We start from the raw sequence: 25,448 nt of genomic DNA, 5'->3' as shown, positions 1-25,448 counted from the left end.
AAAGTACAGTCATCCTGAAAGTCCTCTATTTCTTATTCAGACTTTAAATGCTTGGAGAGTGCACAATGACCTTGGCTTTACCCTGTCATGTCACATACTGCAGCCACCTATGGATCTCGACAATAAAGCCAAGTCATTTGTGCACTGAGGGAGTCTGCCTAGTGACAAGAATTAAAGGCTAAGCTATAGATTATTATAGCTTAACATAAGTTAATTTTAAACTGAACTATTTCTACAATTATTTTTAGAACAGTTCACAACTCTAGAAATTATGTTTGCATTTCAAAGTATTAACTTGCAAAAAATTAAACTTCTTTTCCTTCATTTCTCCGTGTAACAGCCGCATTGTAAAACTTTTCTAAAACTTGGTTACTATCCAAAGTTTCTTTGCTGTTATTGGTTTTGGAGATCCCAGAAATTTATTTAAAAGATAAGCAACATACCTCTATTTCATTCAAGGCTGACTCTAAATCACACTTCCAGTTCTTTATAAACTGCCTCATCTGTAACCTTTAACAATAAAAAAGGGTTAATAGGGCTTCCCTGGTGGCGCAGTGGTTGAGAATCTGCCTGCCAATGCAGGGGACACGGGTTCGAGCCCTGGTCTGGGAAGATCCCACATGCCGCGGAGCAACTGGGCCCGTGAGCCACAACTACTTAGCCTGCGCGTCTGGAGCCTGTGCTCCGCAGCGGGAGAGGCCGCGATAGTGAGAGGCCCGTGCGCCGCGATGAAGAGTGGCCCCTGCTTGCCGCAACTAGAGAAAGCCCTCGCACAGAAACGAAGACCCAACACAGCCATAAATAAATAAATAAATAAATAAAAATTAAAAAAAAAAAAGGGTTAATTATGTTCATCACCCAAAAAGTCAATATTGCTCCTAATTCATTTGTTCTATAATTTATACCTAAGAGACTGGAGAAAGAGAGAGTAATATACTACAAAAATTATTCAGCGCTGAAGAAAATGGCAACTGAGCAGATACCTAACCACAGGCAACAAGGAGGAAAAAGCAAATTCCACATGAAATCATACTTTCATCCTAACTTGAAGATAGAGAATGTCAAAACTTTAAAATAATTGTGAATAAAAAGAGAAAAAAAAATTAAATCTCAGCACTTGATCTCTACTGCTCCCACTTCACTCTCACTGGTCCATAAGGATTTGTGGCAAGCAAATACTGACCAAAACAAAACAAAGCAAACAAACAAAAATACTTGTAGGGGAGAACCAAAAAGGGAAACTACCAGAGGGACCTAACATTGATTAAGAACTACCATTACAAAGACAAAGTCCACACTAAATTTGAAAATGCTAAGAAAAAAACTGTCTGGGTATATTAGAACACAAACCACACAGAAGGAACTTAAAAGTTTTGTATGATTTAAAGAAAGCAATCTGTGAAATGTATAGATAGCTTCTGGGAAAGAAAAAAAGACAAAAATGAAAGGAGAAGCACACCGGCAATTGGGAAGAGGAGAAGAAGAAAAGGAGAAAAGAGGAGGGTTCCATTAAACTAAGAATACTGTGTGACAGCCAACTATGGGGTCAATTTTGGTAATTAGTCCCGATGCTTTATAAATTATTCCAGAGCATTAAAAAGGAAGGACAAGTTCCTAATTTTTATCCATTCATCTGTCAATGGTCATTTAGGCTGCTTCCATGTCTTGGCTATTGTAAATGGTGCTGCTATGAACACTGGGGTGCATGTATCTTTTTGAATTACAGTTTTCGTCTTTTCTGGATATATGCCCAGGGATGGGACTGCTGGATCATACAGCAACTCTATTTTCAGCTTTTTAAGTAATCTCCATACTGTTCACCATAGTGGCTGTACCAATTTACATTCCTACCAACAGTGTAGGAAGGTTCCCTTTTCTCCACACCCTCTCCAGCATTTATTATTTGTAGACTTTTTGATGATGGCCATTCTGATCGGTGTGAGGTGATATCTCATTGTAATTTTGATTTGCATTTCTCTAATAATTAGCGATGTTGAGCATCTTTTCAGGTTGGCCATCTGTATGTCTCCTTTGGAGAAATGTCTATTTAGGTCTTCTGCCCATTTTTTGATTGGGTTGTTTGGTTTTTTGATATTGAGTTGTATGAACTGTTTATATATTTTGGAAATTAAGCCCTTGTTGGTCGCATCGTTTACAAATATTTTCTCCCAGTCTGTAGGTTGTCTTTTGTTTTGTTTATGGTTTCCTTTGCTGTACAAAAGCTTTTAAGTTTCATTAGGCCCCATTTGTTTATTTTTGCTTTTGTTTCTTTTGCCTGGGGAGACTGATCTAAGAAAATATTGCTACGTTTTATGTCAGAAAATGTTTTGCCTATGTTCTCTTCTAGGATTTTTATGGTGTCATTATTTCTAGGTCTTTAAACCATTTTGAGTTTATTTTTGTATATGGTGTGAGGGAACGTTCTAACTTTAATGATTTAAACATATGAAGCTGTCCAGCTTTCCCAACACCACTTGTTGAAATGACTGTCTTTTCTCCATTGAATATTCTTGCCTCCTTCATTGAAGATTAACTGATTAACTGTGTGTGGGTTTATTTCTGGGCTTTCTATTCTGTTCCATTGATCAACATGTCTGTTTTTGTGCCAGTACCATACAGTTTTGATTACTGTGGCTTTGTAGTATTGTCTGAAGTCTGGGAGGGCTCTGCCTCCAGCTTTGTTCTTTTTCCTCTGGATTGCTTTCGGAATTCTGGGTCTTTTGGGATTCCATATAAATTTTAGGATTATTTGTTCTAGTTCTGTGAAAAATGTCATGGGTAATTTGATAGGGATACCATTAAATCTGTAGATTGCTTTGGGTAGGATGGTCATTTTAACAATATTAGTTCTTACAATCCAAGAGCAGTAGCATTGTTTTAAATTGCAAAATATTGGGGACAACTTAAATACCCATCACTGATTGAATAACCTAAAGTATATCCATACAATGGAGTACTTTGCATTGTTTAAAAAATGACAAATTTCTCTATGGACTGGTTTAGATTGATTTCCAGGATATACTGTCTAAGTGAAAAAAAGCAAATTAAAAAAAAGAGTATTTATTATTTTCTACACTATATGTAATAAAGAAGTAGATATAAGAAAATACATACACATCTGCTCATTATAAGAGGATAACCCCAGAAACTGAAAGACTGGTTACCTCCAGTATGTAGGTGGAAAAGGGGTAGAGAGAAGGATGAAATGGAAACGGTGGAGCAGGAGTAAGCCGGAGCAACATTTCTCATTGCATCTTTTTAGTACAGCATTGACTGTTAGAACAGACAGCAATTTTTCACATACTTCCCTAAATAATTCAAACCAACTAGGATGTGGGATAACTGAAAATATAATACAAACAGTAATAAATAAACCTAAATGGTCTACAAATGAATAACCACACTGAATGGGCATAGGGGAAAAAAAAGAACTAAACAAAATAACTTAGGAAGAAATATTTTGGCTGAATACTATAATAACCTTATACTAAAAATGTACTAAATTTTTTTCCCACAGAGGTATGGGTTAGCAGTTCTGAAACTACTTTTTGTGGATCGTAAGACTGAATAAGTGAGCAAATATATTGTAGATAATGAGAGTCAGGTTTCTCACTGTTGGAGAATTTATAAATATGAAAAAGGGAAGACTAAGATGAACCTGTAGTGCTGGATTAGAATCAAGCTATCAGTATGTACTCATGTTTTTTGTAATATACATAAAAATAGAGAAATAAATATATATATCTTGTGTGTGTATGTATGTTGTGTATACATACATATATTTCCTAGCCCTGTCCACTGAGAAGACCTGGCTGCAATGATACTCTAGCAGCAATGAACACATTCAGGTCTTGGTTTTGAAATACCATTCTCTAATAAAAGGAACCAGAGCTCCTTGGAGAAATGGTTGCTGCCAATGTTGGAGCAGGGAAAAGAGAAGATGAGACTTAACTTTTTGGCTTCAAATAACACGAAAGTGGTAGAAAAATGAAAAAAAAAATGATGAAAGGATGTAGGAACAAACCTGAAGGAATTCCCAAAGGTCAAATTTGGAACAATTTGAGCAACAAAATAAATAACTATATTATTAGATTATAAATAACCCATAGAATAAAATAAACAGCCATGAGTTCACACTGACATAAATTTTGAATAAGTAAATAAATGGAGAAGGGACAGCTCTTCTTTACTGAAAAATTCCAATTAATAAATGTAGAAAAGGGAGGGACTTCCCTGGTGGCGCAGTGGTTAAGACTCCGCACTCCCAATGCAGGGGGCCTGGGTTCGACCTCTGGTCAGGGAACTAGATTCCACACGCATGTCGCTACTAAGAGTTCGCATGCCACAACTAAGGAGCTGGTGAGCTGCAACTAAGGAGCCCACCTGCCACAACTAAGACCTGGTGTGATCAAATAAATAAATATTTCTTAAAAACCCCAGCAATAATAGCTATTAAAAAAAAAAGGAAGCATGCTATTTAAAAATAAATAAATAAATGTAGAAAAGGGACTTTCTTGGTGGTCCAGTGGCTAAGACTCAGCGCTCCCAATGCAAGGGGCCTGGGTTAGATCCCTGGTCAGGGAACTAGATCCTGCATGCCGCAACTAAAGATCCTGCATGCCACAACTAAGGCCCAGTGCAGCCAAATAAATAAATAAATAAATAAATAAAAATTTTTTAAATGTAGAAAAAATGGGGAAAATACAAAATCACCATTGGGTAAATACCACAGTAGTAACCTGTAGTAAAGAGCCACTGAAGAATACTAAAATTAATGTATGAAGTTTTGAGGAGAAACAGCATAATACATAATGCTAAAGTCTCTTCCCCAAGATATTTATTCATTACAATAGGACAAAGAGTAACTTTACAGTGTAGAAACTTGGCAGATAATCTTTTTAACTAAGTGATAAAGGTTAACTTAACCAGTAATAAGATATACTGAACCATGTGCATCCTACTACAGTGCAATATGATCTGTAGTGAGTTAATGGATTTATACCAAAATTAATTTCCTAGTTTTGATAATGGCACTATTATTATGTAGGATGTTAACATGAAGGAAGCTAGATGATGGGAACATGGGAATTCGCCACACTAATTTTTGCAACATTTCTGTAAATCTAAGATTATTTCAAAATACAACTTTTAAAATCATTAAATGTATGTTAACAAATTTCCTAGATTATATACACACCTAAATTTTCACTGATGTCCTGAATATAAATGTCAGAATTCTTTGTAGTAGCCTTATCCACTGAAAGTGAAAGCCTTTCAAATGAACTACAGCTAACTAAAAATTATAATCAAAATCAAAATAAGAATGTCCATTAAAATTCATTTCCCTTGTCTAGAAATGGGTAATTATTTCAAAGAACATCAGGAAATATAAATTCAAATATAAAATAATAAATACTAAATTTTTTTTTTCCTTCTGCCTTGGGGCTGGGTCCATATCCCCCACCATGATCTACACCTCTTAACTACCCAGAGTTATTTTTTAATTTTCTCCTTCACTAATAAATAGGTCACCCATGTTAATACCTCCTAAAAAATACAAGATAACTGTTTTGAAGCAAGCACATAGGAAGGGGCAGAGTGCATAAGGATACAATTTTCAAAATTAGGGGTTACCAAATAAATTGTCATAATTTTCATATGCAACATAAATATTATTAACTATCACTAGTTAAAGGAATTTAAAAAAATCATAGAACCTGAAGAACTCAAATGTACCTTAAATGCTGGTGTTTGAAGGGAAGCAGTATAATTAGAGCTGAAATTCCCTAACTGCACCATGGCATCCAGAGCACTAGAGCAAATTCACAGGGGCTCCTCAGGTTATTTTAAATTTTCAAGCGACATCTGTCAGACACTGTCAAACTGCTATTAACTTGTTTGGATTTAACTACTTAATAAACGGTACTGTTAATGTATTTATTTTGGCCTCTGGACACTGTGAACCAAGAAAGTTTGGAAACCTCTGTACTAGAGGATAATGAGAAATGAGATAAAAACAACTGTGGAAGCTCCTCTGAAGGAGCTTTCTGGGCACTCTCAAGGACTTTGGTGGTTGATATCATTTGCACTTTATCAAATCTGATTTTGTTAAAAAGCTATAGTTCATTTAAATACTTAAAATTTGTATACTTTTCTCTATGTATGTGACAGCGTAATAAAAATTTTTATAGAAGTCATGGCTTTCCTTTTTCTCAATACAGGTATATTATGGTACTACTCTTACAATTAGCACAGGGTTTTTTTTTTTTTTTTTTAAGGCCTTTGGAGGCCCATAAACTGAATAGAGAAAGTGAACAAGTGAGAGAGAAAGAATGAAGTAGAGGGCTCCCCTGGTGGTGCAGTGGTTAAGAATCCGCCTACCAATGCAGGGGACACGGGTTCGAGCCGTGGTCTGGGAAGATCCCACATGCCGCGGAGCAACTAAGCCCATGCACCACAACTACTGAGCCTGCGCTCCAGAGCCCGCAAGCCACAACTCCTGAAGCCCGGGCACCTAGAGTCCATGCTCTGCAACAAGAGAAGCCACCGCAATGAGAAGCCTGCGCACCACCGCAATGAGAAGCCCGCGCACCACAACGAAGAGTAGCCCCCGCTCACCGCAACTAGAGAAAGCCCACGCACAGCAACAAAGACCCAACGCAGCCATCAATCAATCAATCAATCAATAAATAAAAAGAATGAAGGAGAGACATTAAAATATTTTATTTAGTTAATGTGGCAAGAAGTGAAAGAGAAAAAAGAATTAAAGTAATTTGTATACACATAAGAGAGTGCATTAAGTAGAATCAAGTAAGTTGTGAAACAGAGCAAGGGAGACTTTACATTTGATCTGCCAGGTACTGAGATGAAATCAGGTACTGAAAAAGATCTGGTGAGGCTGGCCAGGAGGGTTGGCTAGGAGCAGCTGATGACAATGTGACTAGGCCATAGCCAAAATAAGGAGAAGGGCTTACGGTGAGCATGTGAACAATAATAAGTGCCTTGCCTTCATCCTTTTTAAGTCCCCACCAAAATACATATATTTTAGTCCTAATTATAATGATTCTTCTTACCTGGATTTCATTTCCAGAACTGCAGTTATTTCTTGCTTGGAAGCCTGTACTTGGTATAAAAGCTTAATAATATAGTTAAAGTGTTCTGGGTCAAGTACCATCCCAGCTTCAACAAGCTGTAGAAGAGGGAAAAAAGTAGTCATTCTCATAAAAATATGAAAGAGTCAAAACCAATGTGTGTGGAAAAAACTAAGAGACTGATGGAAGAAGTGAAACATGGAGACAAACAGAATTAAAATTCGTTTTAAAACTTTGAAGCATATTTTTCTTCAAATATTTGAGAACCACGATAAGACTGCTTATGTCAAGAATTTAAAGCAAAAATGAAAATAATACTTTAGAGTGCAAACTTGAATATTCTTCCTGTTCTCCAAGTTAGCTCAACCACTTCATCAGCTGTACCTCGTTTGGTACTCATTCTGTCTTTTACTAAGTATAGCACTGGTGGTTGTACTGTATCCCTGATGATAAAATTCCTGAGAGGTATTAAACTGAGGTTTTCTACAATGACTACAGGTGATCAGTAATTTCTTTTTATTTTTTTAATTTTAAATTTATCTATCTATCTTCCAGTTTTGTTGAGATATAACTGACATGCAGCACTGTATAAGTTTAAGGTGTACAGCATAATGATTTGATTTACATAGATCACGAAAAGATTACAATAATTTGAGTGAACATCCATCATCTCATATACATACAAAATAAAAGAAAAAAATTGTTTTCCTTGTGATGAGAGCTCTCAGGATTTACTCTCTTAACAACTTTCATATAGAACACACAGCCGTGTTCATTCTATTCATCATGTTGTATAATACATCCCTAGTTCCCATTTAGCTGATAACTGGAAGTTTGTACATTTTGACCACCTTCATCCAATTCCCAATCCCCCCATGCCTTGCCTCTGGTAACCACAAATCTGATCTCTTTTTCTATGAGTTTGTTTTCTGAAGTATAATTAACCTACAACACTACGTTAGTTACTGGTGTACAACATGGTGATTTGATATTTCTGTACATTACAAAATGATAACCGTAAGTCTAGTTACTATCTGTCACCATACAAAGATACTACATTATTACTGATTATACTCCCCATGCCGTACATTTCATCCCTGTGACTCATTTGTTATGTAACTGGAAGTTTGAGTAATTCTTGATTCAAAAAATTTCCAGGCAAGTAACTTTGTCAAGTTTTGTAATGTGGAACTAGAAGTATTCACTGAAATATTTGTTCATCTGCTAGAGTGGTTCCAATGCTGCTCCCTAAAGAGAATGGGTGAGAATTGGGTGTTTTCCTGCTATTAAGCCTATTCTGAAATGAATGGCTGGGTAGTACCAAACACTAGGAAATATTCAACAACAGTCAAAATTTTAATATACCTTTTAAAAGCTATAAAAATTTTTGTTTTTCTTTTTGCTTAGTGCCAAATAGAAAATTAACTCCTTGCCACCATGTTCTTATCGATCTGCTTTGTTTGGTAACAATGTCCTATTTATACATTGATTTGTGTATTTATTTTTGTTATATATGACCTCAAATCTTTTTGAAAAAGAAAACTTTCTTTAATCATCCTTAAGAAGTAGAGATGAGGACAGTTCACGAATCCGAAAGAAGTCACCTCGAGTGCTTAGAACTATTTAATTAAGGGGAAGTCCTGTCAGCCACTGGAGTGTGTTTATAAACCTTATTTCGGGAGAAAAAGAACATTTCTGAAAACAGAATTCTTTGGCATTAAGAATGTGAGTAAAAGGCAATTTAAGAGTGTAAGCAGAAATCATTGTTTTCTTGGTTATTCAGTATTAGAGTATAAAAGGGATAAAATGAAATCATACCTTGCAAAAGATATCAATTAAAGCAGGTACAGCATTCCTTAATTTCATAGTTGCCACACACTCAAATGTTTTTAGTAATATTTTCAGAGCAGGCTGGATAAAACAAAAAAATTACACTCATTTTCATGTCTTCTTTCAGTACACCTTAAGTTTCTCAAATTCATTTATGCTGAAAAACACAAGTGTTCTCTACGAAGTATTCAACAAACAGAAATGCAACTGCTCAATTATACAAACAAGAAATATAACAGATAAATTAACTTAAAATATTAGAAAAATATATTTTCAGGTTACTTACCAGCATTTTAACCATTATGCTGAGGCTCATGACCTGAAATACTTCTTTCAGTAAACAATGTGTGAGTAAAGAATTGAGAAGGTCATTTAGTACTTGTAGATCAAAGTGTATACCCGGAGGGAACTTTCTGTAGTACGCCATAAACGTGTTTACTAAAAAGGAAGAAGTATATATTAAAGTTATTTGCTGCTTTTAAGATATTCATCTTTCCTAAATTAGACAATCTTTCCATATTTAAAGATCAAGTAGTATAAATTCATTTTCTTAAAAGGTACACTTCCAGTATCAGAAATACTTGAAGAAAATAAATTAAAGCAAAAGTTAATGGCAATAACATGTTAACCAGGATGTTAGGCACTACATTGGGAGCTAACTCATGTGCTATCCACAAAAAATAGGGCCAAACTGCCTCATACATAATGGTCTAAATACAAACTCCTAAGGAGCCACACTCCCATGGAGATTTCAGGTAGTGGCTTGTTTAGGGGTGGATGTAGACTATTTTGACATATATCCCTTCTTGCTGTTTTAACCCCCACCAACATGTTGACCCTGGGGATATTTTTATTCCAATTTGTGATATGAACATTCTACCAAAAATTGTAACACTTATTAATTTCCTTTGAGAAAGTAGTTTCTTAACGGACACTTGGGTTGCTTCACATTTTACTGTGAATACTGCTGCTATAAACATGGGTGTACAAATATCTTCTGAGACCCTGTCAATTCTTTTGTGTATATATCAAGAGAAGAATTGCTGGGCCATACAGTACTCTATTTTTAATTTTTTGAGGAACTGTCATACTGTTTTTCCACAGTGTCTGTACTATTTTACATTCCTGCCGATAGGGTACAAGGGTTCCAATTTCTCCACACCCTCACTAACACTTGCTGTTTTCTGTTTTTTTCGATAGCAGTCATCCTAATGGGAGTAAGGTGGTATCTCAATGTAGTTTTGATTTGCATTTCCCTTAGGATTGGTGATACTGAGCATCTTTTTACATGCTTATTGGCCATTTGTGTATCTTTGGAGAAATGTCTTTTCAAGTACTTTGCCTATTTTTGAATCAGGTTTTGTTGTTGAGTTTTAGGGGTTCTCTGTATATTCTGGATACCAATCCTTTATCAGATATATGATTTACAAATACTTTCTCCCATTCTGTGGGCTGCTGTTTTATCTTACTGATATTGTCTCTTAATGAACGAAATTTTAAATTTTTCATGAAGTTCAATTTGTCTGTTTTTTCTTTGTCGCCATTGTCTTTGGTGTCATATCCAAGAAATCACTGCCAAATCCAACGTGTGATGCTTTTGTCCTTATGCTTTCTTCTCAGAGTTTTATTGTTGTAGGTCTTACATTAAGGTCTTTAATCAATTTTGAACTAATTTTTATATATAGTGTTAGATAAGGGTCCAATTTTATTCTTTTGCTTGTGGATATTTAGTTTTCCCAGCACTAAAAAACTATCCTTTCACTAGTGAATGATCTTGGCATCCTTCTCAAAAATCATTTGACTATATATGTGAGGCTTTATATCCAGGCTCTCTATTTTAGTCCATTGGTTTATATGTCTGTCTTTATGCCAGTACCACACTGTTAGCTCTGTAGTAAGTTTTCAAGATAGGAAGTATGAGTCCTCCAGGTTTTTTCTTTTTCAAGATTATTTCGGGATTCCTTGGGGATCACTTGGGAAGTAATGACATTTTAACAATATTAAGTTTTCCAAGATTATTTCGGGATTCCTTGGGGATCACTTGGGAAGTAATGACATTTTAACAATATTAAGTTTTCCAATCTGTGAACATGGGATGTGTTTCCATTAATTTATCTTTAATTTCTTTCAGCAATTTTTTTTTTTTAAATGAGTTTCAACATATTTCTTTAGCACTGACAGTTGCCTTTCCCAGTCTGCTGCTGCTTAAGAAATTCCTAATTGTTTGTTTTTTTTTGTTTGTTTTAATTTTTTTTTATTTATTTATTTATTTATTTATTTATGGCTGTGTTGGGTCTTCGTTTCTGTGCGAGGGCTTTCTCCAGTTGTGGCAAGTGGGGGCCACTCTTCATCGCGGTGCGCGGGCCTCTCATCATCGCGGCCTCTCTTGTTGCGGAGCACAGGCTCCAGACGCACAGGCTCAGCAATTGTGGCTCACGGGCCTAGCTGCTCCGTGGCACGCGGGATCTTCCCAGACCAGGGCTCGAACCCGTGTCCCCTGCATTGGCAGGCAGACTCTCAACCACTGCGCCACCAGGGAAGCCCTCAGCAATGTTTTGTAGATTTCATTGTACAAGTCTATCACTTCCTTGGTTAAGTTAATAAGTATTTTATTCTTTTTTATGCTATTGTAAACGGAATTGTTTTTGTAATTTCCTTTTCAGATTGTTCAATGTCAGTGTATAGAAATGCCCAGATATGGCTTTTTAAATGTTGAGGTAGTTTCCTTTTATTCCTAGTCTTTTGAGTGTTTTTATCATGAAAAGGTGTTGAATTTTGTCAAATGCTTTTTCTGAATCAGTTGAGATGATCATGTGGTTTTTCCCCTTCATTCTGTTAATGTGGTGTATTACTTTGATTGATTTTTGTATGTTGAACTATCCTTGCATTCTAAGAATAAATTCCACTTGGTCATGGTCTACGATCCTTCCAATATGCTGCTGAATTTGGTTTGTTAGTTTTTGTTGAGGATTTCTGTATCAATGTTCATAAGGAGTATCGATCTGTAGTTACCTTTTTGGCAGTTTCTTTATCTGGCTTTGGTATCAGGGCAATGGTAGCCTCAGCCTCATAGAATGAGTTAGCAAGTATTTCAATTTTTGGGAAAAGTTTGAGGATTGATATTAGTTCTTTAAATGTTTGGTAGAACTCACCAGTGAAACCATTCGGTGCAGGGCTTTTCTTTGTCAGAACATTTTTGATTACTGATTCAATCTCCTTACTAGCTGTAGATCTATTCAGATTTTCTATTTCTTCATCATTTAGTCTTGGAAGATTTTGTTTTTCTAGGAATTTGGCCATTTCTTCTAAGTTATCCAATTTGTTTGGCACACAATTATTCACAGTACTCTCTTATAATCATTTTTATTTCTGTAGAATCATATTATTGTCCCCACTTCTTTTATTTTAGCAATTTCAATCTTCTCTCCTTTTTTCTTAGTCCATCTAGCCAAAGATTTGTTAATTTTGTTGGTCTTTTTGAAACACCAGCTTTCAGTTTTATTGATTTTCTTCTCATTGTTTTTCTATTCTCATTGTTCTCTATTTCATTTATCTCTGCTCTGATCTTTATCATTTCCTTCCTTCTACTAGCTTTAGGTTTAGTTTGTTTTTCTTTCTCTAGTTTCTTAAGTTGTAAAGTTAGGTTGTTGATTTGAGATCTTTCTTGTTTTTTAACATAAACATTTATACAATAGCTATAAATTTCCCTCTTAAGTACCATTTTCACTCCAACTCATAAGTTTTGGAATGTTGTGTTTCATTTTCATTTGTCTCTAAGTATTTTCTGATTTCCCTTGTGATATCTTCTGTGATCCCTTGGTTGCTTAAAAGTATGTTCGATTTCCACAATTTTGTCAATTTTCCAGTTTTCTTTTGTTACTGGTTTCTAATTCCAACCTGTTGTGATCAGAGGAGATACTTTGTATAATATCTATCTTTTAAAATCTGTTGAGACTTAATTTGTGGCCAAACACATGGTCTATCAGGAAGATGCCCCATGTGCTCTTGAGAAGAATATGTATACTATTGTTGTTGGGTAGAATATTCTGTATGTGTCTGTTAGATCTAGTGGGTATCTTGTGTTGAGTCCTCTATTTCTTTACTTACCTTCTGTCTGGTTGTTCTATCCATTATTGTGAGTGGGGTATTGAAGTCTCCAACTATTATTGTAGAACTGTCTATTTCTCTCATTAATTCTGTAAGTTTTTGCTTTATGTATTTTGATCGTCTGTCATTAGGTATAAATGTTTATACTGCTGCTGTACTGAACCTTTCATTACTATATATAATGTCCTTCCTTGTCTCTTGTAACCTTTTTTGATTTAAAGTCTATTCTGTCTAATATTAGTATAGCCACTCCTGCTCTCTTCTGGTTACTATTTGTATAGAATATTTTTTCCATCCTTTCACTTTCAATCTATTTGTCTTTGGCTCTAAAGTGAACATTTTGTAGACAGCATATAATTGGATAATGTGTTTTTATTCATTCTGCCAATCTGTGTCTTTTGAATGGAGAATTTAATCCATTTACTTTAAAAGTAATTACTGATAATGAAGGACTTACTTCTGATTTTGCTATTTGTTTTCTGTATGTCTCATAGCTTTTTTGTCCCTCATTTCCTGCAATACTCTCTTCTTTTGTGTTTAGCTGATTTTTTGAGTGAAAGTTTTAACTCCTTTTTCATTTCCTTTTGTGCATATTCTATAGCTATTGAGGTTACTGTGGGATTTATACCAGCATGACTTCAATAATATACAAAAACTCTGCTTCTTTACAGCTCCATCCCCACCCCTTTCAGTTGCTAAGGTCACAAATTACATTTTTATATACTGTGTGCCCCAAAACATTAACTAACAGTTCTTTCAAATGCATCAGTCTCTTAAATAATATGGAAAAGAGGATTTGGAGTTACCAATCAAATTTACAATAATACTAGTTTTTACACTAATAATATACTTTTCTTTAAAGGTATTAGTTTCTTAAATCATGTAAAAAACAGAAAGTACAGTACAAACCATTGTTACAATAATACTAGCTTTTGTAACTACCCATGTATTTACTTTTATTGAGATCCTTATTTCTCCATATGACCTCAAGTTACTGTCTCATGCCCTTTCATTTCACTTTGCAGGCCTCCCTTGAGCATTTCTTGAAGGGCAGGTCTAAAGGAAACAAACTCTCTCAGCTTTTGTTTATCCGGGAATGTCATACCAATAATTTATCCCTCAATTCTGAAGGACAGTTTTGCTAGATATAGGAGTCTCGGTTGACAGATATTTTCTTTTAGCACTTTGAATATATTGGCCTACTGCCTTCTGGCCTCCAAAGCTTCTGATGAGAAATCTGCTTATAATCCTATTGAGGATCCCTTGTATGTGATAATTTGCTTCTCTCTTGCTGCTTTCAAGATCCTCTCTTTGCCTCTGGCTTTTGAAAGTTTGATTAAAATAAGTCTTGGTGTGTGTCTCTTTGAGTTCATCTTAGAGTTTGCTGAGCTTCTTGGATATTTATATTTACAACTTTCATCAAATTTGGGAAGTTTTCAGCCATTATTTGCTCAAATATTCTCTCTACCCCTTTCTCTTTCTCTTCTCCTTCTGAGACTTCCACAGTGTTCTGTTTCATGGTGTTCCTCAGGCTGTATTCACTTTTCTTCAAACTTTTTTCTTTCTGTTCCTCAGACCTGATAATTTCCATTCTCCTATCTTCAAGTTCTCTGATTCTTTTGCCTGCTAAAATCTGCTGTTGAATCCCTCTAGTGAATTTTTCATTTCAGTTATTGTATTTTTCAACTCCAGAATTCTTCTGGTTTCTTTTTAGGTTTCCTATCTCTCTGATATTTCCATTTTGTTCACACATTATTTTCTTGACTTTCCCCACATCTTCCTTAGTTCTTCAGGCACCTTTAAGACAGATGTTTTAAAATCATTGTCTAATTTATCTGCCATCAGGTCTTTTACAAGGATAGTTTCTGTTGATTTATTTTTTCCTTTGAATAGGCCATATTTTGCTCATTTCTTTGTATGTCATATGACTTTTTTTTTAAATTTTTTTAAAATTTATTTTTATTTATGGCTGTGTTGGGTCTTCGTTTCTGTGTGAGGGCTTTCTCTAGTTGCGGCAAGTGGGGACCACTCTTCATTGTGGTGCGCAGGCCTCTCACTATCACGGCCTCTCTTGTTGCGGAGCATGGGCTCCAGACGCGCAGGCTCAGCAATTGTGGCTCACGGGCCCAGTTGCTCCGCGGCATGTGGGATCTTCCCAGACCAGGGCTCGAACCTGTGTCCCCTGCATTGGCAGGCAGATTCTCAACCACTGCGCCACCAGGGAAGCCCTGTCACATGAGACTTTTTGATTGAAAAGTGGGCATTTGAATCCAATAATGTGGTAACTCTGGAGCTCAGAATACATATATTTTAAAATATTTGAAGCTAATACCTTTTTTCAGTTTACATTTATATAAACAAATTTTTATCTTTTGTGCTTCCTTTGATTACTTTAAACCACAGAAATTATCAACTTTCAGAAATATCTGATTGAAAATGTTAATTCTTTTTACTGAATTACCAACATACTACAATTATTCATTTTGGTGTATGCTAAGCAGTAGTAGTTTTTCACAATGTTTTTAGTCAAACAACTTCTGGAAAAAGAATTTTATGTGGAAATTCAAATATAATACAGATAAAAATGAACTTATGCTTAAATACGGTAATGGGGAGTCCCACCCTCTCAGTACCTTCCCTTGTGAACTAGGTGGTTCCTGAGGCCTCTCTGTAGAGCCTGAGCAGTTAGATCTATACTTTATACCAGAGATATTCAGAGTTTCTCTTTCTAAGTTGCTATCCAGTTTTCCTAACGTCATTCATAAAATGAGTCTTCCTTCCCAAACCCTATGGTCTTTCTAAACACTAAACCTCTTTATACATAATATCAAGTTTATTCTGAGCTATCTATCTGTTCCGCTGATCTAACTTTCTATTTTCACATCAAACGTAATTTATATAGGTTTTTGCCAACTTCCTGCACTTATTCTTCACTATAGGTTTTTATTTTTGTTTTCTGTATTTATTGTTTTATAACTGAATAAACATATATTTTTCCTTTTCCCATACTGGATATTCACACAACCAGAATTATGTTTTGGGGAGTTTTGCATTTTTCCCATGTCATCCTCTTTTCTTCCATATATGTTATGGAATTATTTCTGGAATATAAATGTTCATCCATATCTAACCATATGTAGCTTCTCCTCCTTGGTTATCACAACCTGTCAGATGACAGGTATATTCCCTATATAGGCTCCTATTACTTCTACCTTAACTACTTCCTCCTTGCTACAGCTGGATTAAGTCCAGACTACCAGTTCCCTCATATGCTTCCTCTAATCCTTAGAGGAGATGATATCACCAGCAAAACAAACTTGTCAGAGATCTTGTTTTTAGCTAGATGAGATTTTAAGCAGATGAATATGGTGCTCTGTTACCATCATACTATGTGGTTTTGGTGGCTGTGTCAGGGTGACAAATGTAAAGCTTGGTCCCTTCCTCTTGGGGCTCACAATGTAGTAGGGGGAGACGGGAGCAGGGAATGGGATGAGGCTGTGGAGTCAGATAAGGGCCTAATAGAGGAGATTATCCTATTTCCTAGGAGTAAGCTTTGAAAGATGAATAGGTCTTTGCTATGGGGAAGTGGGATAAAAGAAAGGGATCCTGGGTAGAGACAGCAGTGCCCTCTCTATTATAACACAGCATGCCCTATTTAGGGAACTGCACAGAATGATGGATAGTGCACTGGCTACAAGTGATAATGTAAAAAGAAAAGGGCTAATAAGTAAGGAAGATACAGTTTCTGAAAGATCCCGTCAGAAAGATTTTAAGCCAATTAACAATATCCTTTTTCCTGTCTTACAACTGTAAATAAAATTTCTATGTCATGAAAATATTAGTATGTGAGGGAATTACAGTGTTAGGTGGATTATAATTTTTTTATTAACCAAAATGCCACACTTATTATTAATCCTTTCTAAGACCAAGAGAGCTACTCTAAGGCATTCAGTTTTCATACTCAAAAGTACTGAATTTACTTTCAAACTATTAAGACAACAGCACATTGTTTGAAACTCTCATATTAATAAATTCATAGTAATCATTCCATTGTCTCATACCTGCACGTTGTAGCAAACAAAGCTCGTTGATACTTATGTATTTCTTAAACACATCCATACAAACCTATAAAAGTCACAAAAAATGTAAAATTACCTTTTTATATTTCGTAAGATCTACACAAATTTCAGTCCTATCTTTTTGCTTATTCCAATTTTTTTAAGTCAATTGAAAGCAATGGAATAAAGAAGCTGATGTTAGGTTAACTAAGATTTGAAATGTACACTGAATTCATTACAAAAATCTTATTCAGAGAATCTCTGTCAAAGAAATAGTCTAGGAAGCAGAGTCAAGATTAGCAATCAACTGGGGAAGGGAGGACATATTTTACTGGTATAAGGAGAAACACATGGACCAATGGATTAGAACAGAGATCCTATAAATAGACCCATAGAACAGAGATCCTATAAATAGACCCACTCATTTATGACATGGTGATACTGCAGTGCAGTGGGGGAAAGGATAGTTTTGGGTCACCTGGAGATCCACATGGGAAAAAATATATATCTAGACCTTCTCACATCCTAAACAAAAATTAATTCTAGATGGCTTAGAGTTCTAAATGTAAATATCAGACAAGAAAACTTTTAAAGGAAAAACATAAAAGAACATCTTCATGATCTTGGCAAAGCTTTCTTGAACAGCATGTAAAAAGTCAACACCATAAAAGGGAAAAAAATGGATAAGATTGGACTATATAAAGATTAATAATTTTGTTTACCAAAGACACTTTTAAAAGGGTGAAAAGTTTGACCCACCTCCTAGAGAAATGGAAATAAAAACAAAAATAAACAAATGGGACCTAATGAAACTTAAAAGCTTTTGCACAGCAAAGGAAACCATAAACAAGACCAAAAGACAACCCTCAGAATGGGAGAAAATATTTGCAAACAAAGCAACTGACAAAGGATTAAGCTCCAAAATATACAAGCAGCTCATGCAGCTCAATATCAAAAAAACAAACAACCCAATCCAAAAATGGGCAGAAGACCTAAATAGACATTTCTCCAAAGAAGATATACAGATTGCCAACAAACACATGAAAGGATGCTCAACATCACTAATCATTAGAGAAAAGCAAATCAAAACTACAATGAGGTATCACCTCACACCGGTCAGAATGGCCATCATCAAAAAATCTACAATCAATCAACGCTGGAGAGGGTGTGGAGAAAAGGGAACCCTCTTGCACTGTTGGTAGGAATGTAAATTGATACAGCCGCTATGGAGAACAGTATGGAGGTTCCTTAAAAAACTAAAAATAGAGCTACCATATGACCCAGCAATCCCACTACTGGGCATATACCCTGAGAAAACCATAATTCAAAAAGAGTCATGTACCACAATGTTCACTGAAGCTCTATTTACAATAGCCAGGACATGGAAGCAACCTAAGTGTCCATCGACAGATGAATGGATAAAGAAGATGTGGCACATATATAATGGAGTATTACTCAGCCATAAAAAGAAACGAAATTGAGTTATTTGTAGTGAGGTGGATGGACAGAGTCTGTCATACAGAGTGAAGTAAGTCAGAAAGAGAAAAACAAATACCGTATGCCAACACATATATATGGAATCTAAAAAAAATGGTTCTGAAGAACCTAGGGGCAGGACAGGAATAAAGACACAGACATAGAGAATGGACTTGAGGACACAGGGAGGGTGAAGGGTAAGCTGAGATGAAGTGAGAGAGTGGCAGTGACATATATACACTACCAAATGTAAAACAGATAGCTAGTGGGAAGCAGCTGCATAGCACAGGGAGATCAGCTCGTGCTTTGTGACCACCTAGAGGGGTGGGATAGGGAGAGTGGGAGGGAGACGCAAGAGGGAGGGGATATGGGGATATATGTGTACGTATAGGTGATTCACTGTGTTATATAGCAGCAACTAACACAACAATGTAAAGCAATTATACTCCAATAAAGATGTTAAAATAAAATAAAATTAGAGATTTAACTAAGCAAAAATAAATAAATAAATAAATACATAAAATAAAAGGGTGAAAAGGCCTGTTGGTGGAATGTAAATTGGTACCATTATGGAGCACAGTATGGAGGTTCCTTAAAAAACTAAATATAGAACTACCATATGATCCAGCAATCCCCCTCTTGGGCATATATCTGGAGAAAATCATAAATTGAAAAAATACATGCACCCCAACATTCATTGCAGCATTATTTACAATAGCCAAGACATGGAAGCAATCTAAATGTCCAATGACAGAGGAGTGGATAAAGAAGATGTGGTACATATATACAATGGAATATTACTCAGCCATAAAAAAGAATGAAATAATGCTGTTTGCAGCAAGATGGATGCAACTAGAGATGATCATACTAAGTGAAGTAAGTCAGAAAGAGAAAGACAAATATATGATATTTCTTATATGTGGAATCTAAATAAATGGTACAAATGAACTTATTTACAAAATAGAAATAGAGTCACAGATGTAGAAAACAAACTTATGGTTTACCAGGGGGAAAAGGGGAGGGGAAGGGATAAATTGGGAGATTGGGATTGACATATACATACTACTGTATATAAAATAGATAACTAATAAGGACCTACTGTACAGCACAGGGAACTCTACTCAATACTCTGTAATGACCTATATGTGAAAAGAATCTAAAAAAGAGTGGATATATGTATATAACGGATTTACTTTGCTGTACACATGAAACTAACACAACATTGTAAATCAACTATACTCCAAAAAAATTAAAAAAATAAAAGGGTGAAAAGGCAACTTGTAAAGTAGTAAAAGTTATTTGCAATACGTATATCCAACAAAGAATTTGCATCCAGAATATATAAAGAATTCTTAAGATGGACAAGAAAAAGATAATCCTCTAGAATATAGGCAAAATATTTAGATATTTACAGAAAGGGGATATTCAAACACCCAACAAACATTTTGAAAGATGCTCAGCTTCATCAATCACCAGGGAAGGTATCACTCCCCACCCACTAGAATGGCTTAACTTAAAAGGCTGGTAACACCAAGAGCTGGTGAGGATGTGAAGCAACCAGAACTCTCAAACATTGCTGGTTAGAGTGTAATTTGGTAAACCACTTTGGAAATCTGTCTGGCAGTATCTACTAAAGTTGAATATATGTAGACCCTTTGACCCAATAATTCCAGTTTTAAGTATAACCCATCAGAATGTGTTCGTATGTTCACCAAAAGACATGCAGAACACTACTGTATTTACCAAATTTAGAAAGCACCCATCAAAAGCAGTATTTATCAACAAAAAACATTTTGATATACTCATGCAATGGAATATTTAATATTATACAGCAATGAGAAAGAAACATCTACAATTAAGTAAAAAAGTACAGATGAATCTCAAAAATGTTGAGCAAAAGCAGCCAGAAACAAAAGAATACAAATTGTATGACTCCATTTATGTAAAGCACAAAATCAGGCAAAGCTCATATATCAGGAGTTGATGAAAATCTGAATTAAAACATATGACTGAGATGGTTATTAAAACAACCTCTACTTCAAAGACTTAACATATTTTACCTTTTCATCCCCTTGCTCAGGCACGTGAGCAAACTTGCACTGTGATCGCTCACAGCCACGTAATGTATTAAAATGAAATTTGCAATATCTATGGGGTATCATCAACCCTAGGGGCTTCTGGAACACCTAGAAAATTAGACAAATTCCCTTTCTGTGTTAATTGTAAAACACTTACTGCAATCAAGTGAGAAAGTATTTGAAACAACCAGAAATATTATACATCCAAAAAGTATCACGATAAATTGTTTGCTGACTTGATAAAAAGTAACTCCAAACAATTTATATTTTTAAAAATTATTAAAAAAATCAATTTAAAGTTATTTGTCTGAATTTCTGCAATCTCCTTTAGTGTAAAACTTTTATATTTCATCAAAGTTACTACCATTTTACTTTATGTGGTTTTAAAAGTTTATACTTTCCCTCCTCCTTCTCATGTGCCTGCCCTTTTAACTTGTATAAAAAGTTAATTCTGTAATAATATGCATATTTCAGATGCATTTATTAGAACCAAAAATTTCCTTAGCTTTTCTGATTAACGGAAAAAGGCAATGAGTGAAAGCTTTTTACAACAGGCTTTTCCTATCAATTGCTTTATATCACTAGCTTTCTCCATCACAGGGAACTATTCATCCTGTATTTTCTGTTTTGGATATCCCATTCCCCACCCTTCTGCCTTAAACCTGTTATACTGTTTGTGAATATCCTCTGAATCGCTACCCATTTTCTGTCCCTTACCACCAACTCCCATTTAAAATCCATAAAATGTCCAGAACTGCTTAAATTATGATAGGGAAATTAATCAGAAAGCCCCAAAGTACAAGCTTATAAGATTATTACTATTTTTTTAAATGGGGCGCTTACCCCTACATTTTTTTCCCTCTTAAATATTTCACAAATTTCAGGATCCTGCAGCTTTAGAAGAGAATGTTTTCCTGGAAATCTGAAATCTAGAAATGATTAAGAATGAGATTACATTCAAATATGTTACAACTTATTCCTTTCAGAACGATCAAACAGATGACTACTACTATCTGCTTTAATATTTCACTTTGGACTTCTTGTGCTCAGTTCAAGGACTGCTGCTGTAGTATGTTCCTATGAAATATACAGTAATTTACATCTTAGGTGTTCCTTAAGGATGTCTAGATCTGAACTTAACATTTTAAATTCATTATAAGCTAAAGATGCTTTCTTAAAAGCCTTACATAGCAGATTTGAGTACTATATTCAAATGATTGTCTAAGTTAAACAGACAAATATTACACACAATAAACCTTTCTTAGGGAAGAAAACTACTGAGAAACCCAGGTGCTATGGATCGACTGTGTCTCCCCCCAATTCATAAATTGAAGCCTTAACCCCCAAAGTGACTGTATTTGGAGTTAGGGCCTTTTGCAGAAGTAATTAAGGTTAAATGGGGTTGTAAAAATGAGGCCCTGATCTGATAGAATCAATGTCTTTATAAGAGACACCAGAGAGCTTTCTTTCTCTCTCTCTCTCTCTCTCTCCCCCCATGCACATGCACCAAGGAAAGGCCATGTGAGGACTTAGTGAAAAGGCTGCCGTCTGTAAGCCAGGAAGACAGCCAGAAACTGAACTCTACCAGAAACTTGATCTTGGACTTCTAGCTTCCAGAACTGTGTGAAATGAATATCTGTTGTTTAAGCCACCCAGTCTGTGGCATTTTGTTATGGCAGCCCGAGCTGACTATTATACCAGGGATCATTATCCCTTAATGTTAGTCTTTTAAAATGAGAATTAGGACATTTAAAAATTATGTTTTCTAAAGATAACACAAAAATGTTTTTTATCTTAAGTGATTTCATTTTTCATTTTGGCAGCATCCAGATATAATTTGGGACAAGCTGACGTTTTTGCTGCATAGCTTTGCAGTACTTTTCATTATGAAACCTGTAAAGCTTTTTAAGATAAAACATGTGATCATCATGGGCTTGCTGCTATAGTACACAACACCAGGCAGCATGAAGTCAGTAATGGGAGGTCCAGAAGAGTTAGGTGTGAGCTACATACACAAGAGGATTTTGCTGTTTCTAAATTAATTCTTCAATCTAGTTTATTTTTTCACAGCATTATGAATTATCAAAAAAAGACACAAATTCTAATCTACATTCTAAATTTCTAAAACACTCACTTAAAATATGAATATTTTAGGTATAGACTATAATTTACCTATACTACCACTATCACATAAATATAGATATCTCAGAAGTTGTTCCATCAAAAGTACTAACTAAAGGTACACAAACCTTCTAATCTTAGCATATCCTATACTTGTTTCAATTTTTTTCTTCTCTTTTTTATTTTGGGCCCTGCCACACAGCTTGCGGGATCTTAGTTCACTGACCAGGGATTTAACTCGTGCCCCCTGCAGTGGATGTGCAGAGTCCTAACCACTGGACTGCCGCCAGGGAATTCACTCAATTGTTTTCTTAACTTTTTTGTTTCGGGTGGAAAAATCTCCTGTATCATTTCTATATTATCAAAAGCCAACAGAATTTTACCAAGAAAATTGTACCATTCATCCAGGGCTTCAGTAATGTGTCTTCCTGATGAGCACTTAGATTCAAACGTGGCACTGGCACTGATAAGCACAGAGGTTTGGGGCCCAGTGCTGCCAACTGACATTCACCAACCACATTCTCTGTATTTTTAGAATCACTGCTGTGTGAGCAGAAAAACCAAAATCAGAATTTAAATTTATTCTAAAAACATAAAGTAATGAGAATCAAATAAGTAGAAACACATCCTAACGACAGTATTGATGTAGTCTACATACTATGCTGTGTACTACCATCATATACTATGATTCTTCAGTATTTTCAATAGGTTGTTCCTGCCTTCTTAACTAGAAAACTGATACTTGTTAAATGGCTAGGGTATGGGTAGAAGTGGGGTGGTGGGGTTAAAACTAGAGCAAAGTATTTCTGATCATGTCAGACAAAAGGTTTGAGCAGGAACTGGACTAGCATCCAAATCCAGAAAAGATCAGGCAATGATTCTATTAATAGTGCAATAAAATAAATGAATTGCAAGTTATTCTTCAGGACATGTATATATAATAAATTTATACAAGTACTTGAGACCTTCCTTTGGGAAGAAGGTATAAGAAATGTATTGTTCTAGGCTACTGATTTAAACAGCTTTGACTGTGTTCTAATACGTGAGATCCTATATAGCCAATTAAAAAAAACCACCTTAATTTGGAGGTCACTTACCTAGAAAAATAAATAACTTAAGCAAGGGGGAGGGTGGAAAGTACCTCAGAGCTATCAGATATAAATGAATTTACTTTTTCGGAGAAAGACCTATACCCTCATTCAGATACTACAGTATTTTACCTTAAACACAGTTCTAATAAAGCTTTTTCACCTGGGGTTCCCTTGGCCAGCGGAGAGTAAAAATAGTAAGAAAAGGGGCCAATGCTCATAACAGTTGAAACCTAGTAGCATTGACGGGAGTTCAATAATTTCACACAAAATAAAAATATTTGCTTCTCTCCCCAACTTGGGATATCATTGATATGTGCAATTATCATACCCCCACTCCAAATAAAACAAAATAAAAGCAGTAACATAAAACAAACAAATATGAATTATGGAGTTTTATAGATGGAAAAGATTATCTAGAAAAATTCTTTTATTTTGATTGGGTAATGTGGTGACTGACCCAATGTCACACTCCTGGTCATTATGGCAGAGCCAAGGTGATGACAAAACTCTGCAGGTTGCAACTGTTTAGCTTGTAAGCAAAATGTTTTTAATACGAAAAAAAAAGTTAACCTTGTCACATTTTCTTTTTAAGATCTTCAAGTGGGCATGAACCATACCGGCTTCTATGCCAATCTAATTCTTACCTAGGCTTTTCTTTAACGTAATGGTTGTCAAACTTGAACATGTAGCAGGATTAGTAGTAGTTGGTGACCTTGTTGAAACGCAGATTGATGGGCCCCATTTCCTGAGTTTCTGATTCAGTAGGTCAGGGGTGGGAACAAACAATTTACATTTCTTACAAGTTCCCACATGATGCAGCTGCTCCAAGGACCACACTTTGAAAAACACTGTCTTAACATAAAAGAACTTGAACATATTTGTCACCTGACCTGACTGTGCCTTGCCTCAACAGCAGAACAGGTGTGGGGTGTGGCTCAAATGACCTCCAAGGTGTCCTCTAAATCTAAATTTGGTATCTGTATATGTTCCAGTGAGTGTACTGTAGCTCTCAGTACTAATCGCTGCAGACATAGAAGATACCTGCAAATTGCAATGTTCATCTGATTTCAGCTAGTCTTACCTTCATAGAAGTCACATAAACATCTTTTTTTCTTTTATCACTATTCTTCATTCCTCCCTCAAAAAAAAATTTTAATGGCTCCAAACTCTTAGTGATAGCTTTAAGGTAACTTACAATATCCCTAACATCTGTATACACCTGACACATTAATTAAATAATACCCATGTATTGTTTACGGCATAGTAGCCCAAGTATATACAGGAGAGAATGAAAAATATGCTCAAGATACAAATTACACGAATGACTATTTTAACATTATGTAATTTAAAATTATGTTACAGACCTTTTGCAAACTTCATAAATATCTTCTTTTTCTTCTTGAATAGTCACCTTGTCCAAAAATCTACACTGTGAAGAGATTATGGTTAAATAGTATAAGTGACTATCTCTGCATTCCATATTAGGCTATGAGGCTTACCAGATCAGAATGTACTAGATGTTAATTAAACGACTAGCTCATGGTCAAGCAGGAAAATAATTCTACTCTACATTATTTAAAATATGAACACTGATTT

At 35.3% G+C, this 25,448-nt stretch overlaps 1 protein-coding gene across 2 annotated transcripts in view; it reads right to left on the bottom strand.

Moving 5' to 3' along the window:
* Positions 1-25,448, bottom strand: part of TOPAZ1 (testis and ovary specific TOPAZ 1) — a 67,717-nt gene that overhangs the window by 19,477 nt on the left and 22,792 nt on the right. Inside the window, exons 5-13 of one of the 2 annotated variants that reach the window (XM_068557900.1) lie at positions 25,217-25,281; positions 23,159-23,304; positions 21,484-21,569; positions 20,623-20,748; positions 17,090-17,153; positions 9,208-9,359; positions 8,910-9,002; positions 7,074-7,189; positions 444-510 (exon numbers count right to left, since the gene is read on the bottom strand). In XM_068557900.1, the coding sequence (XP_068414001.1) occupies positions 444-510; positions 7,074-7,189; positions 8,910-9,002; positions 9,208-9,359; positions 17,090-17,153; positions 20,623-20,748; positions 21,484-21,569; positions 23,159-23,304; positions 25,217-25,281 (915 nt within the window). The remainder of the gene's footprint in view (positions 1-443; positions 511-7,073; positions 7,190-8,909; positions 9,003-9,207; positions 9,360-17,089; positions 17,154-20,622; positions 20,749-21,483; positions 21,570-23,158; positions 23,305-25,216; positions 25,282-25,448) is intronic. The other variant, XM_068557901.1, reaches the window with a different exon arrangement.

This window comes from Eschrichtius robustus, chromosome 12 (assembly GCF_028021215.1).
Source record: "Eschrichtius robustus isolate mEscRob2 chromosome 12, mEscRob2.pri, whole genome shotgun sequence".
NCBI classification, from domain to species: domain Eukaryota; kingdom Metazoa; phylum Chordata; class Mammalia; order Artiodactyla; family Eschrichtiidae; genus Eschrichtius; species Eschrichtius robustus.
The sequence above is the reverse complement of the archived record's forward strand: the minus strand, read 5'-3'. Positions and strand labels throughout refer to the sequence as shown.